Source organism: Moschus berezovskii, chromosome 7 (genome assembly GCF_049115385.1).
Source record: "Moschus berezovskii isolate FMDL1 chromosome 7, NW_MosBer_1.0, whole genome shotgun sequence".
Classification (NCBI taxonomy): Eukaryota; Metazoa; Chordata; class Mammalia; order Artiodactyla; family Moschidae; genus Moschus; species Moschus berezovskii.
The window spans coordinates 97,692,321-97,706,846 of NC_142466.1; the positions used below are offsets into that span (position 1 = coordinate 97,692,321).

The window sequence follows — 14,526 nt, forward strand, 5'->3', positions numbered from 1 at the left end:
TAAGTGGAATCATACTATGTGTACCTTCTTTTGGAGAAGGCAGTGGCACCCTACTCCAGTGCTCTTGCCTGGAAAATCCCATGGACGGAGGAGCCTGGTGGGCTGCAGTCCACGGGGTCTCTAAGAGTCAGACATGATTGAGTAACTTCACTTTCACTTTTCACTTTCATGCATTGGAGAAGGAAATGGCAAGCCACTCCAGTGTTCTTGCCTGGAGAGTCCCAGGGATGGCGGAGCCTGGTGGGCTGCCGTCTATGGGGTCACACGGAGTCGGACACGACTGAAGCGACTCACAGTCAGCAGTAGTACCTTCTTTTGCTCAGAATTATGTTTTTTGAGATTTGTTTGTGTTGATGCTCATAGCTGCTTAATTGAATTCAGTTGCTTGACTGTTCCACATCCTTTTATAGTCCATTTTAAGACTAATGGACATTTGGATTGTTTCCAGTCTTCTGTTCTCATGTATAATGCTCTGTGACCATTCTTATGTATGTCTTCTGGTGCACATGTGTAAGAGACTTTCAAGGGCCTCACTCAGTAGTGGGAATATTGGACATGTGCAAGTCTAGCTTTCCTGGTAATACTTGTTTTCCAAAGTGGTTGTACCAGTAAGTTCTCCCTCCAGCAGAAGGTAAGAATTTCCTTTGCTTCTCATCCTTGTCAACACTTTGTATTGTTCTTTTAATTTTGCTGTTTAGTGAATATGATGGTGTCTCGTGGTTTTCATTTACATTTTCTTGTTTACTGAACAGTTTGAACACTTTTTTACGTATATTCTTATATGCTTCCAAGTCCTGTATCTTTTTTTCAAGTTAATTTTTATATATATTTTGCATATAAGTTTAACATGTGTATTCAATTTATCACAGTCTGAAGTTCATCAGTATTTCTGTTCTTAAAACACTGTAATTTCAGTCCCTTCCAATTTGTATATTGTCATTAATATTTTAATTTACTGTTTTTTAAAAATTAGCAGCACAGAGCTTTGATGTCATTGTTTTATACTGTCAGTATTTTGTTAATAATGCTTATGTATTTATACTTTTGTTCTTCATTTCTGTTTTCATATCAGGTCTTTTTTGTAGAATCATTTTTCTACTGCCTTTATAATTCCTCTACTGACAGTTAGCAGGTGACAAACTCTAAATTTTTACTTCTTCCAGATTACTTTTATTTTACATTTAATCATGAAAGATAGTTATTTTTATATAAACTATTTTATCTCAGCACATTGCAGGTGTTTTTTCACTGTCTTTTGGCTATAAATAAACAATTTGGCTTCAGTACTAGTTTTGAAGATACCTGTCTCTCTTCTTGGTTCTTTGAAGGTAACCTTTTCTTTTTGGCTGCTTTTTAAAATATTATTTTGTTGCCTTCTTACAGAAATTCCACAGTGATATTTCACTATCTAGATTATTTTTTAATAATCCTGTTTAGAATTTATTAGGCTTCTTGGATATTTAGATTAGTATATTTCTTTCGTTTTAGAAAGTTTGAGACACTGACAGTATTATTCCTGCCTTATTCTTTTAACTCATCTGAAACTCCAATCAGATTTTTATTAGATCTTGTGACTGTCTTCAGTGTTTCTTAATTTTTTATTTTAATACGTTCTGTCTCTTCAACTCTGCCGTGGTCTGAGCATTTTCTTCTGAGCTGTCTTCCAGTTCATGGATTCACCTTTAGTTTATCTAATCTCCTTTTAAATCTGCCCAGTGAGTTTTTTATTTCTAATAATATATTCTTTATTTATTAGAAGCTTGTTTTGGTTCATTTCCACATCAGCTTGCTCTGCCCATGGTGTTTTCTTTCTTTATCTTTTGTGGGTGTGGGAGTGAGTTAGCATGTGTGTGATCTACTTGTTTTTCTCAGAACTGTATCTTGGAAAGTGTTTGAGGTCTAGGATAATAAAGTTGGGTTTCTCCAGAGAGGATTGCTTCTACTTCTGTTAGTTGCTTAGGGCCCATTCCAGTCATTGACTCTTAAAATAAATTCTGGGCTTGATTTTTTTTCAGAACATCCGAGTAGTGTTTTAGGTTGTAATTACTTGTGTGAGGACTGGCTTGCAGTTCTCAGGGAGATGTTTTTATACGCTCTCTTCAGTACTGTGGCTCAGGGAAAGATTTTTTTCCCCTTTAAACAGTCTGCTTGGAATATGGCAACTCATTTCTCCTCTGACCTCATACCTTTTTTCCAGGGTCTTCAGATTCTCCACCTTAGGTAGGTCAGTTTTCTTTGTCTTCTGTTCTCAGAGGCCTGCAAAGTCAAAAAGTTGATAATGAATTTCCCTAGTTTGGCAAATGCCTTCAAGGTGAAAATCAGCTTTGGCAAACTTAATTGATCTTTTTCTATTCTTGTCTTCATTTAACTTTTGTCTTGAACATTCCTTGTTTCTTGACATCTTACAGGTGCATTTGAGAATGTTTAAAAGTATTTGTTATTTTCATTAGAAGGATTAGTACAGGTTCCGAGTCCACCATATTGCTAGAAAACAGAGAGTCTCTATGGTTTTCAGTTTTATATTCCCAGTTAGAGTTTACTGTCCTTGAGAGGAGTGACCGTGCCTTGTACTTTCTTGGCCTTCTCTAGAAGGCAGTGAGTGTTCAGTGGACACTCAGTTACACAGGTAGATGTGTAACTCAGAAACACTTTTGAAGGACTTCTATTTTACATGTTTATATCTTTTTTTTTTAATCTTCCCCATTATTTGGTAAGGTTAGGTGTATTATTACTACTTCTGTTTTATGGATCAGTAAACGAAGATCATGGCATCTGGTCCCATCACTTCATGGGAAATAGTGGGGAAACGGTGGAAACAGTGTCAGACTTTATTTTTTTGGGCTCCAAAATAACTGCAGATGCTGATTGTAGCCAGGAAATTAAAAGACGCTTACTCCTTGGAAGGAAAGTTATGAACAACCTTGATAGTATATTAAAAAGCAGAGACATTACTTTGCCAACCAAGGTCCGTCTAGTCAAGGCTATGGTTTTTCCCGTGGTCATGTATGGATGTGAGAGTTGGACTGTGAAGAAAGCTGATCATAGAAGAATTGATGCTTTTGAACTGTGGTGCTGGAGAAGACTCTTGAGAGTCCCTTGGACTGCAAGGAGATCCAACCAGTCCATTCTAAAGGAGATCAATCCTTTGTTTTCATTGGAAGGACTGATGCTAAAGCTGAAACTCCAATACTTTGGCCACCTCATGCGACGAGTTGACTCACTGGAAAAGAGTCTGATGCTGGGAGGGATTAGGGGTGGGAGGAGACGGGGACGACAGAGAATGAGATGGCTGGATGGCATCACCGACTCGATAGACGTGAGTTTGAGTGAACTCCAGGAGTTGGTGATGGACAGGGAGGCCTGGTGTGCTGTGATTCATGGGGTCGCAAAGAGTCGGACACCACTGAGCACTGAACTGAACTGAACTGAACTGAAACAGACTTAGAGGGAGAATATGGACACATATCTGGTTATTTGTTGGACTAAGATTTAGATTCATGACTTTTGACTCATAATTCTGTATCCTTTCTGCTGTACCATGTTGCTTTTTAACTAATATTATTGACATTTGACATTTCTTGATTATTATCTCTAGATATGAAAATTCTAAAGAATCGACTCCATTAGTAATAATCTGGATGAAATTATCTCTGGATTCTCACCTGAAAGAAATTGTTGGCTGAGCATTCACTTTGCTTAAACTTTTATCAGTGACTTAAAATAATGTATTGACTTCTGTTACAGAAAGCAGAAAAAAAGAATTGCTTACAAACTACTATACAAGATAAATAAGCTGCAAGGATATATTGTACAGCACAGAGAATATAGCCAATATTATATAATAACTTGAAATGAAGTGTAATAAAATTATTACATCACTGCATTGTACACCTGAAACTAATAAAATCTTGTAAATCAACTGTACTTCAATAAAAATGGTAAAAACTAAAAAAAATTGTTCAGTTTTGCTGTTGCAGCGTTGTGAGATACTTTTGTTGTAAAACATAAATAGTTTTTGTTTTTTTCCAACAGGTGTGTATGTAATATAGATTGCAGTGGATACAGTTTTAATCCTGTGTGTGCTTCTGATGGGAGTTCCTATAACAATCCCTGTTTTGTTCGAGAAGCATCTTGTATAAAACAAGAACAAATTGATATAAGGCATCTTGGTCATTGCACAGGTAAAATTCATTCTAGAGATCTGTCTTTAATATCACATGTCTACAGTCTTATTTGTATATTTTGGTAGTGTTCTGAATTTGTAAAATGAAAAATCTTTGATGCTTTATTTTTTATTACTATGTATTTTAGAACTTCTTTGTTCTGTTACTAACTTAGATTTTTAAAAATTTGTTTTCACTGTCTTAAGACACAAACAATGCTTCTTGATTGTTTAATTACTAAGCTGATCCTAACGTGAACTTATAGCTGTATTTATATGTCTTAAAAATTGTCTCAAATTTGTAACGATTATAGTTGTTTAGAAATGAGTTTAATTATAGGAAAACTGTAAATATTACCATTTTTTCATCTTTTTTTCTAGAGTATAATAGTTTACTTTGTTTTCATGTTTTCTCTAGTTTTTGCCCCTGCATATTTTATACTGTTAGAGATTTTGATGTGAAGTTATAGAATGTAAGGAAAAAGTATTACTTTCAGTTTAAAATTCTTTCCCCCTTCTTGCTTTTTGCCATAGTTTAGGAACCATGATACCAACTAAGAATGATAGAAATACCTGGTCACAGAGGCAGAGGTTTTCAATCTTTTTTTCCTAGTAGGACACATATAGGCTAGCATAATGTATGATTTCCCAGTAGCAAACAAGGTCCAGACACTTCCTGATGGCCTAGGATTATGCATCTTTCCTGCTACTAGGTCTAACTGCCCACCCTTCTGACCACTACCCACCCCCCTGTTTTTGCATTTATTAAAGGGCTGTGTTTTCATGAGCTCAGGGAAAACATAGCTAAGGGGAAAAAGTTGCAAGCCAGAGTTTGCTGCTTTATACTGATAACAAGCTATTTGTGAAATACTGAACAACTGATTGAAATGTCTGTGGTCTAAGCTATTGAAGAATGCCCAAGAAACTATTCAGAGGATATCTAGTTGAGAGTCAGGTGTGTGCATGGCAGAGGAAACTCTTTACTGACAGAGACCCCTTGTAGGTGGAAGTAGTAGTGTGGTTTGCTTTTCTTTCTTGGGGTGGCATTTGTAGTGTAGGTTAAAGTGTATTCTTGAGTAAGCATATCTTTTCTGAGGAACTGGTTTGTGGTTGATTGGTAGTAACCTGGAATTTCAAATTCAGAAGAGTTGGTCAAGCTTGAGGATTTTGTTAATTGGAATTCATGCTTTTAGAATCCTGTGGAGTGGTTTATCTTGGTCCCCATTTACACCAGGCTCTACCTTCCCTTGCCCCGACTGTGCACTGGGAAACCGAAGCTTATGCTTCCCAGCAGGTGTTTATGGTTCATGTTGTCTTCCTGTCCTAACATAATTCACCAGTAAGGGGTCATTTTTATAATAAATTTTGTCTGATAACACAGTTGATATTCCACATTTATATTAATCTGATATATTTCCAAGGAAACAGTGGTGGGAGAAGGTAAATCTTGAAACCATTGTCCCTTGGAGAACGGACTAATCCTTTCTCTTCAGGGTCTATGTGATTTTGGTTTCACAGGGAAGACTTTTTAAGGAGATGATATTTTAGCTGAAGTTTCAGTGAAGTTAGACTGTTCATCATGCAGAACGCATTTATATCTGAGGCCTGAGATAGATCAAGAGAGTGGTGGAGCAGCAAAAGTGGACAGAGAGTTGGAAAGGACCTGGAGCATTTGGAATATTTAGGAGTTTCATGGTATGACTTAAACATCACATATATCTTAATTTTCAAATTATTTTCTCTTACAGACACAGATGACACTAGTTTGTTGGGAAAGAAGGATGATGGACTACAGTATCGACCAGATGTGAAAGGTACTGAATCACGATTTCCTGAATTTTGGCCAAGTGTTGAAATATGGTCACTAGCTGTCCTTAGTAGTTCTCTTTCCATTATAATGACCTTTCCAGCTTTGCTTTATGGCAATGTACATTATGCAGTTAAATTTTAGTAATAATATTGACTGAGTGCTTCTCAGTGTACAGAGTACTCTCACGTCTGTGTTTTTTTAGTTGAAATTTTTATTGTGAGAATTGTAGATTCACATGCATTTGTAAGAAATTATATAGAAAGATCTCTCATCTTTGCTTTTAAAATCCAATTTGCCTCTCTAGAATCTACTGTTAACACTTAACCTCTGTGCATGGGTCTTTGAACCTAGTTCCCTTTGCCTGGAACTCTTCTTTGCCTAGGAGTCATCCTTTTAGTCACCTTAGAAGTTATTTCCTTTTGGGAACTATCCCTTGACACTTAAACCTAGATTGTGTGCCTCTGTTACATACTCTGATGACCAAGCCCTTAACCTGCTCTAAGTATAATTATCTGTTCTACTCATCTGCATCCCTCTCCGGACTGTGAGTTCTGCCATGTTCACTTTGGGATTCCTAACACTTAGCAGAACGTCTGGCCTGTCATAGGGGCTCCATGCCTGTCAGAAGAATGGATATATCTCAAAGAAACTGTAGGATTTATTTGTACAAAGTCTTTTATTTTAAGGTCAGATCAGAGATTGGATTCTAGTTCCCCTTGACTGCAAGTCCAGTGCATTTTCATTTCTCATTTTCATATTCATTATTTCATTTGGTTTTTGCAACTACTCTGAGGGGTAAGGGCCAGTGAAAGTATTGAGGCTCATTGAGGTTATAGTTAGTGAACTGCAGCAGGTCCTGATCTTAGAATCCTAGACCAGGGTTTCTGTATATTTGCTTTACACACATATATCTTTTATGCCATTTGTTTGGTTATACTAATGGGTAGTTTTTTAAAAAGATGTGTGATATACCTTTTAGGCCTAATTTATAAAAAATACATAAAATGAGACTAACAGGCCACATCTCATAGAGTGTCATAAAGGTTAAATGAGATAATGCATGTCAATTGCTTTGAATAGTATCTGACATACTCATAAGTGTCTAAGAAGTGGTAGCTGTTATTATCATTGAATAATTTGTATTTCTGTCACTTGAATCATATTAAACGTGAATCAGTTATATCCCATGAGCCACTGAAATATCAGTTTCCTATGTTGATACAAAGTGCTGTGTTTAAAATAGGAAATCTTTGTATTCCCATAGGAGATATAATAGATCAATGCTAGTTTTATTCTTTATACTGATAGTACATGACCAGAATAGGAAAGTTCTTTTTTAGTAGGTAGAAGCTCCGGCTTAAGGCAATTTGGGGAATTGTGTATACCCAAAGTACTTGTCTGTCTTCGATAATTTTACAGGGATAGTTTAGTGCCTAAGCCATTTTTGAGATACTGGACATTCTTTACACATAAGAATTTGTCTATAATGCAAATGAAATTATCGTAATCAGGAGATGTAATTTATTAAGTGCCTATTTTATACTGGTTGTTTTACTAGAAGCTTTTGGTGGATAGAAAGATATGTAATACATGACATCCATCTTTAAAGAACTTGTGACACAATAAGAAATGAACATAACCTACTTCTAACAAAGTGAAAGTTGGTTATTGTCATAAATGTAGTGCTTTGAAAAAGTTAGGATGAGAACTCAGAAAAAAAGGAATTATTATTTGGTGGGGACTGGTGACGCAGGTGGAGGCGCAGGTTCGATCCCTGGGTCAAGAAGATCCCCTTGAGTAGGAAATAGCACCCCACTCCAGTATTCTTGCCTGGAAAATTCCGTGGACAGAGGAGCCTGACAGGCTACAGTCCATGGAGTTGCAAAGAGTTGGACATGACCGAGCATGCATGCAGGAGAGAGGGGAGAATGGTGAAGATCTAAGAAACGTATGGAAGAGGTCTTATTTGAGCTGAACCCTGAAGGTTGGTTAGGATTTGAAGAGGTCGAAGGATATTTAAGGAGGATAGAAGAGCATCAGCAGAAGTGTGAATGCAAGCATTGTGATAGAATGTGTTGGAGAACAATGAGGAATCCTTTTTGGCTGAAGAGAAGGGGTTTAAAAGGCATAAATGGAAGGCAAGTATGGAAAGGTAGCTTGGGGCCAGATTGTGTACAGTCCTCTTTTTGTTTTGTCTTCACCACTGGACTGCCAGAGAATTCCCACGTGTACAATCTTGAATGTTCTGTTATCCTAGGGCATTTAAACTTCATTTGTAGGCAGTGGGGAGATCGTAATATATTTGAAAAGGAAAGGCTACAGTATTAACCAGCTGAATGCATTATACCAGGCAGGACTTGTGCTTATTATGTACTTTGGGCTAGAGACTGAGAGATCAGTTAATTAGGCTCAAAGGAATAGATTCCTATCTAAGATACGGAGGATAAAAGAGTTAAAACTAGGATGACTCAAATGATGGATTCTGTTTATTGAACTAAGAATATTGGGAGGGGAAAGGTGTTTGGGGTAAGTGAGATAAGGAGTTGATGATGGAGGTGATTAATTTTACTTTGGGTTTGAGTTGCTTGTGGAACTCACCTGGGCGACTTTGCTTTTTAGCATAAATTTACGAGTTAGTCCTTGGATATCTAGGTGGTAACTGAAGTGATGAGAATGAGTGAGAGAGATTATAGAGCTGCATTGTCTAGTAGAGGAGCCACTGGCCACATGTGGCTATTTAAATTTAAATTGGATAAAATGAAATAAAATTAAAGGTTTTTGTTTCCCAGTTATACCAGCCATATTTTAAATCTTCAATAGTCCCATGTGACCCATGGTTACCATATTGGACAGCACAGATATAGAACATATCAAGAGCTGCAGAAAGTTCTGCTGGACAGCACTCTTATTTATAAAGGAGAGGAGGCTAGGATGAAGCAGAAAGAAGATCCAGAGGAAAGACATCACAGAGAGTACAGTGGCACAGAAGTTGAAATAGAAAGACTGATTGCTAGTTTAAAATGCTGCATAAACGAATTAGAGGACAGCCTTGAAGATGTCAGAAATGTAAAGTTGAACTCTTGGAAAAGTGTGCTTTCAACATGGAGCATTTGAATGTCCAGCATGGTGGTGAGTTAGTGCTTTTCTTGGGCTATTGGAAAACCTGTGGTAAATATTGAAATTGCAGTGTTAGAAGCTTTGTTGTGGATGTAAGTCGTAAAGGATATAGCGGCTGAGCATGAGGTTTATGGGCTTCCCTAGTAGCTTAGCTGGTAAAGAGTCCACCTGCAGTGCAGAAGATCCCGGTTCAATTCCTGGATCGGGAAGATCCCCTGGAGAAGGGATAGGCTACCTACTCCAGTCTTTGGCTTTCCTGGTGGCTCAGATGGTATAGAGTTCACCTGCAGTGTGGGAGACCTGGGTTTGATCCCTGGGTTAGCAAGATCCCCCGGAGGAGGGCATGGCAACCCACTGCAGTATTCTTGTCTGGAGAATCCCCATGGACAGGGGAGCCTGGCGGGCTGCAGTCCATGGGGTGTCAAAGAGTTGGACATGACTGAGTGACTAAGTGTGCATGTGTGTGCATGCGTGCACAGACACACACACACACGAGGTGTGTGGGAGCTGGGTATGTGACATTTTAAGAACTTGGTTGCAGAAAATTTCAAACACGAACCAACAGGATAGTATAATGAACCCTTATATACTCAACCACTATCAACAGTGAACAGCATTCTGTCACCCTTGTTTTGTCTGTATACCTTTACCCGGTGGATTATCATTATTCTTATTGTACAGATTTTTTTTTTGAACTGTAATTTATATACATGGAAATGCACAAATGTTAGCTGTCAGTTTTGACAAATGGATAGACCCCATGTATACTACACCTTATCACAGTGTTTGTAATATTTCCATCTACCCTGAAAGTTCCTTTGTGGCAAATGACATTTTAATGTGGCCATTTTTTATCCAAGGATATTTTCATACAGCCTGAAGTCTACTGTAACACCTTTTAATTGCCAACACATTCTCACTCCATTCCTGAGCATCACCTCACCCCAACCCTCACCCCACCTTCGATTTCATCCTCCAGCCTCTCCTCCTGATGATCAAGCATACCACACACACCAAGATATCAATATTGTTGGTTCCATTATTTGGTGATTGATGTTTATATATTTTAATACAGCTCATTTGATATGCCCTTGTAAAAATGGTCTTGACAAATTTGCCGTATCAAAAGGTAGGCCTGAGCCGGTTGCTGCAGTCACTGAAGGAGGGGCAGAGCCTGTGTTGTGGAGTGTGCAGGAGAGTCGCAGCGAAGATGGTGAGAAGGCCGTGTAGGTGGGTGGCACAGAGCCCTGCGGGAGGAAGGTCGTTGAGAGATGAGAGTGGGATGCTGATCTCGAGGTGACAGGTGGTGAGCGCAGCAGGGGGTGGAGGAGGGAAGGGGTGTAGGAGTAATGTGATTTTGTTCCATCAGGGAGACAAAAGGAGTGCTTCCTAAGGGAACTGCTGAGGAGGGGGATGAGTTTACGTGCATTCAAAAAGGTGTTTCACTGGGCAGAGTGGAAAGACTCGTAAAGAAAGAAGCCGGGTTAGGGTTGGTCATATCTACTCCCTAGACATGAGAAGGCAGGCGGTGTTGGGGAGGAGGTGGGAGTTTCTGCCTAGGTAAATGATTCTCTGTTGGGGTCTGAGGAGACTTGGGTTAAAGAAGGATGTGTTAGTGATGAAGCTTGGAGTGAAGGCTGGTATAGGGGAAGCAGGAAAGAGTATATTGAATTTTTGGATTCAGTATATTGGCTCTGTGAAAATAAAGAGCCCTCGAGTTACTGTTGCAGTATTGATGTTGTTGTGGCCTCAGTAGCCTCTTCTAGGTGCATGTCCTGGTTGTTAACAGCAATTCCTGGTGCTTTATTTGGGTGGAACATGGATGGACCAAGACAGAGTCAGTGAAACTTGCCTTTGCAGATAAGCCATCTGGAGTCTTACCACATCGTCACTTAGAACCATACTCTCCTTTGTATTTGAAAACACTGCTGCTGGTGGCAAATTGGTTTCTGAATGCCTCTGTAGGGTGGAAGGCACTGCTGGGTGTCTGAGCTTTTTATATTGTGTGTGTGCGCTTGCACACACACACACATTGTTCAGAGACTTGCAGTTGCAGCTGTTATTCATGGAGCTTGTCACCACTTGCCTGAGGGCATTGTTTGTACCGGACTGTGCCCAGTTCTTGCTGTGCAAGGCTACATCTCTGCCATGGTTTCTGAAACTGTGCTTCATTATGTCTGTAAAGCCTTTTAATCTTTCCTTTTTGAAGTTATCTAATTTATGTGGCCTGGAGAGCAAGTGCTTGAACATTCCACTTTTGTCTGTTCCCCACCCACCTCCCAGGGTAGCTTGGTGAGGTCATGTGATGGTTAAGAGCTTGTGCTCTGAAGTTAGACTTGGTCCATGCTTAAAGGCAATGTGGCCTGATTTCTCTGAGCCTCAGTGATCACATCTGTGAAGCAGGGGCAGTAATACCTACTGCCTAGGATTACTTTGAGCATAAAATGCTGTCACTGAATTCCTTATCGATGTTATTATGGTGTTTTTTTCCTAATTTCATTGTTCGTAGCCTGGCTGTGCTAAAGGTTCTTACCATTGGTAATTCCGCCTGTCCACTGTGTTTAATGTGGCTCATGAGTGACAGTAGGCTGTTCATCCTTTCAACAGTTTTTAATCAAGTACGCTACTGTGTGCTAGTTGCTTTCACATATTTAATCCTTGTCACAGTCATGTTACCACCATTTTGCAGATGAAGAAGCTGAAACTGTGAGAGTCTGTGGCTCATGTAGAATGGCAGAGCAGTGACCAGAATTCAGACTTTCTGACCCTAAGCCCTGGTGCTCTTTCTTTTTCATGATAACTATTCCAGAATTCTGTTCTCTTGCATGCTGTCTTCAATTTTCTTCAGAATATTTAATCTACTCTCAGCTACCACCTCGGTGAACACTTATACTCTAGCTTTACTCTTTCTCTAAGAACTAGTTTCATATATTCAGCTACCTGTGGGTCTTTATACCTACATTTAGCTTGTACTGCCTTTGCCTGAACTTCCGGGAGCTACCGTCTTGCCTGGGACATGATAGGTGCTTAATAAATACGTTTTGGAGGACTGGAGATCTAAACTTGAACTCAGTTTACTACATTCTCTCTACTGAGCCTGTCATTAGGCTCATACATAGTTTTTCTTTTACAGTTTTTAAAGTTGTGAAATATATATAACAGCAACACGTGCTATCTTAACCATTTTTTAAGTGTATGGGACTGGTGGTATTCAATAAATTCATGATGTTGTGCCATCATCACAGCATCCATCTCTCGAAATCATTTCATCCTGTGAAACTGGAACTATAGCCATTAAGCAATAACTCTTCATTTCCCCCTCCCCTCTGCCCTTACAACCACCATTCTGCTACTTGTTGCTATACTTTTGACTGTTCTACATGACTCATGTAAGTAGAAATTATGCAGTATTTGTCTTTTTGTCACTGGCTTCAGTTAACATTATGTCCTCAAGGTTTGTTTGTATCATAGCATATGTTGGAATTAATTTCCTTCCTTTTTAAAGCTGAATATTTCCTAGTGTGTAGAATAGTCCCTACAGCTCATCCATTTTGTTTATCCATTAACGGACACTTGGGTTGCTTCCATGTTTTAGCTATTGTGAGTAATGCTACCATGAATATAGGTATATAGCTGTCTCTTGGAGACCTTGCTTCCCATTTTTTTTTGGGGGGGAGTATATATCCAGATGGATCATACGGTGTATCTACTTTTAATTTTTTGAGGAAGCTCCATACGGTTTTCCCTAGCGGCCGTACTGTTACACATTCTCACCATGCCCAAAGGTTACCATTTCTTCTTACCATTGCCAATACTTGTTATTTTCTGGTTTGGAGATAGTACTCATCCTTTTGGGTGTAAGGTGCTATCTTGTTTTGATTCATATTTCCCGAGTGATGAATGGCTTCCCAGGTGGCACAGTGGTAAAGAATCTGCTTACCAATGCAGGAGACGAAAGAGATGTGGGTTCGATCCCTGGGTTGGGAAGATCCCTGGAGAAGGAAATGGCAACCCACTCCAGTATTCTTGCCTGCAAAATCCCATAGACAGAGGGTCCTGGCAGGCTTCAGTCCATGGAGTTGCAAAGAGTCCGACACGACTGAGTATGGATGCGTGGATTAATGATGTTGAACATATTTCCGTGTGTTTATTTTTACTTTTTGAAGTAAAATTGTTTTGCACAATTCTGTATTGAGCCATCTTTTTAGCAAAGAGGACAATTCTGTTGTATTAAACACTTAAATGTTAATGGGTTGATTGTTGCAAACTATATAAAGGGTAAAACTAGGGAAGTTTGACATTAAGAAAAAATTGGTGGGCAGTGAGGTAGGTGGTGAACAGACATGGGGAAATCCACACAAAGATAATGAAAGAGAGATGTCATTCAACATAAGGAAGACTTGATAATATTGGAATTAACTATATTATATTGAAGAATATAAAGAATAGCAAGGAGAAATAAGAAAGCCTTCCTCAGCGATCAGTGCAAAGAAATAGAGGAAACAATAGAATGTGAAAGTCTAAAGATCTCTTCAAGAAAATTAGAGGTGCCAAGGGAACATTTCATGCCAAGATGGGCACAATAAAGGACAGAAATGGTATGGACCTAACAGGAGCAGAAGATACTAAGAAGAGGTGGCAAGAATACACAAAAGATATACAAAAATATACCAAAAAAATACAAAAAATAAAAAAATACAAAAAAGATCTTCATGACCCAGATAACCATGATGGTGTGATCACTCACCTAGAACCAGACATATTGGAATCCGAAGTCAAGTGGGCCTTAGGAAGCATCACTACAAACAAAGCTAGTGGAGGTGATGGAATTCCAAATGAGCTATTTCAGTTCCTGAAAGATGATGCTGTGAAAGTGCTACACTCAGTATGCCAGCAAATTTGGAAAACTCAGCAGCGGCCACAGGACTGGAAAAGCTCAGTTTTCATTCCAATCCCAAAGAAAGACAATGCCAAAGAATGCTCAGACTACTGCATAATCGCACTCATCTCACACACTAGTAAAGTAATGCTCAGAATTCTCCAAGCCAGGCTTCAACAGTACATGAACCGTGAACTTCCAGATGTTCAAGCTGGTTTTAGAAAAGGCAGAGGCATTAGAGATCAAATTGCCTACATCCGCTGGATCATCGAAAATGCAAGAGAGTTCCAGTAAAACATCTATTTCTGCTTTATTGACTATTCCAAAGCCTTTGACTGTGCGGGTCACAATAAACTGTGGAAAATTCTTCAAGAGATGGGAATACCAGACCACCTGCCTGTTTAGAAATCTGTATGCACGTCAGAACTGGACATGGAACAACAGACTGGTTCCATATAGGAAAAGGAGTACATCGAGGCTGTATATTGTCACCCTGCTTATATGTAGAGTACATCATTAGAAATGCTGGGCTGGAAGAAGCATAAGCTGGAATCAAGA

The 14,526-nt window shown here is 39.0% G+C and overlaps 1 protein-coding gene across 10 annotated transcripts in view; it reads left to right on the forward strand.

Annotated features, from left to right (window-relative positions):
• TMEFF1 (transmembrane protein with EGF like and two follistatin like domains 1) overlaps window positions 1–14,526 on the forward strand; it is a 151,552-nt gene that overhangs the window by 116,601 nt on the left and 20,425 nt on the right. For all 10 annotated transcript variants that reach the window (XM_088838197.1, XM_088838196.1, XM_088838193.1 and 7 more), the window contains 2 exons: window positions 4,033–4,181; window positions 5,911–5,976. In XM_088838197.1, the coding sequence (XP_088694323.1) occupies window positions 4,033–4,181; window positions 5,911–5,976 (215 nt within the window). The remainder of the gene's footprint in view (window positions 1–4,032; window positions 4,182–5,910; window positions 5,977–14,526) is intronic.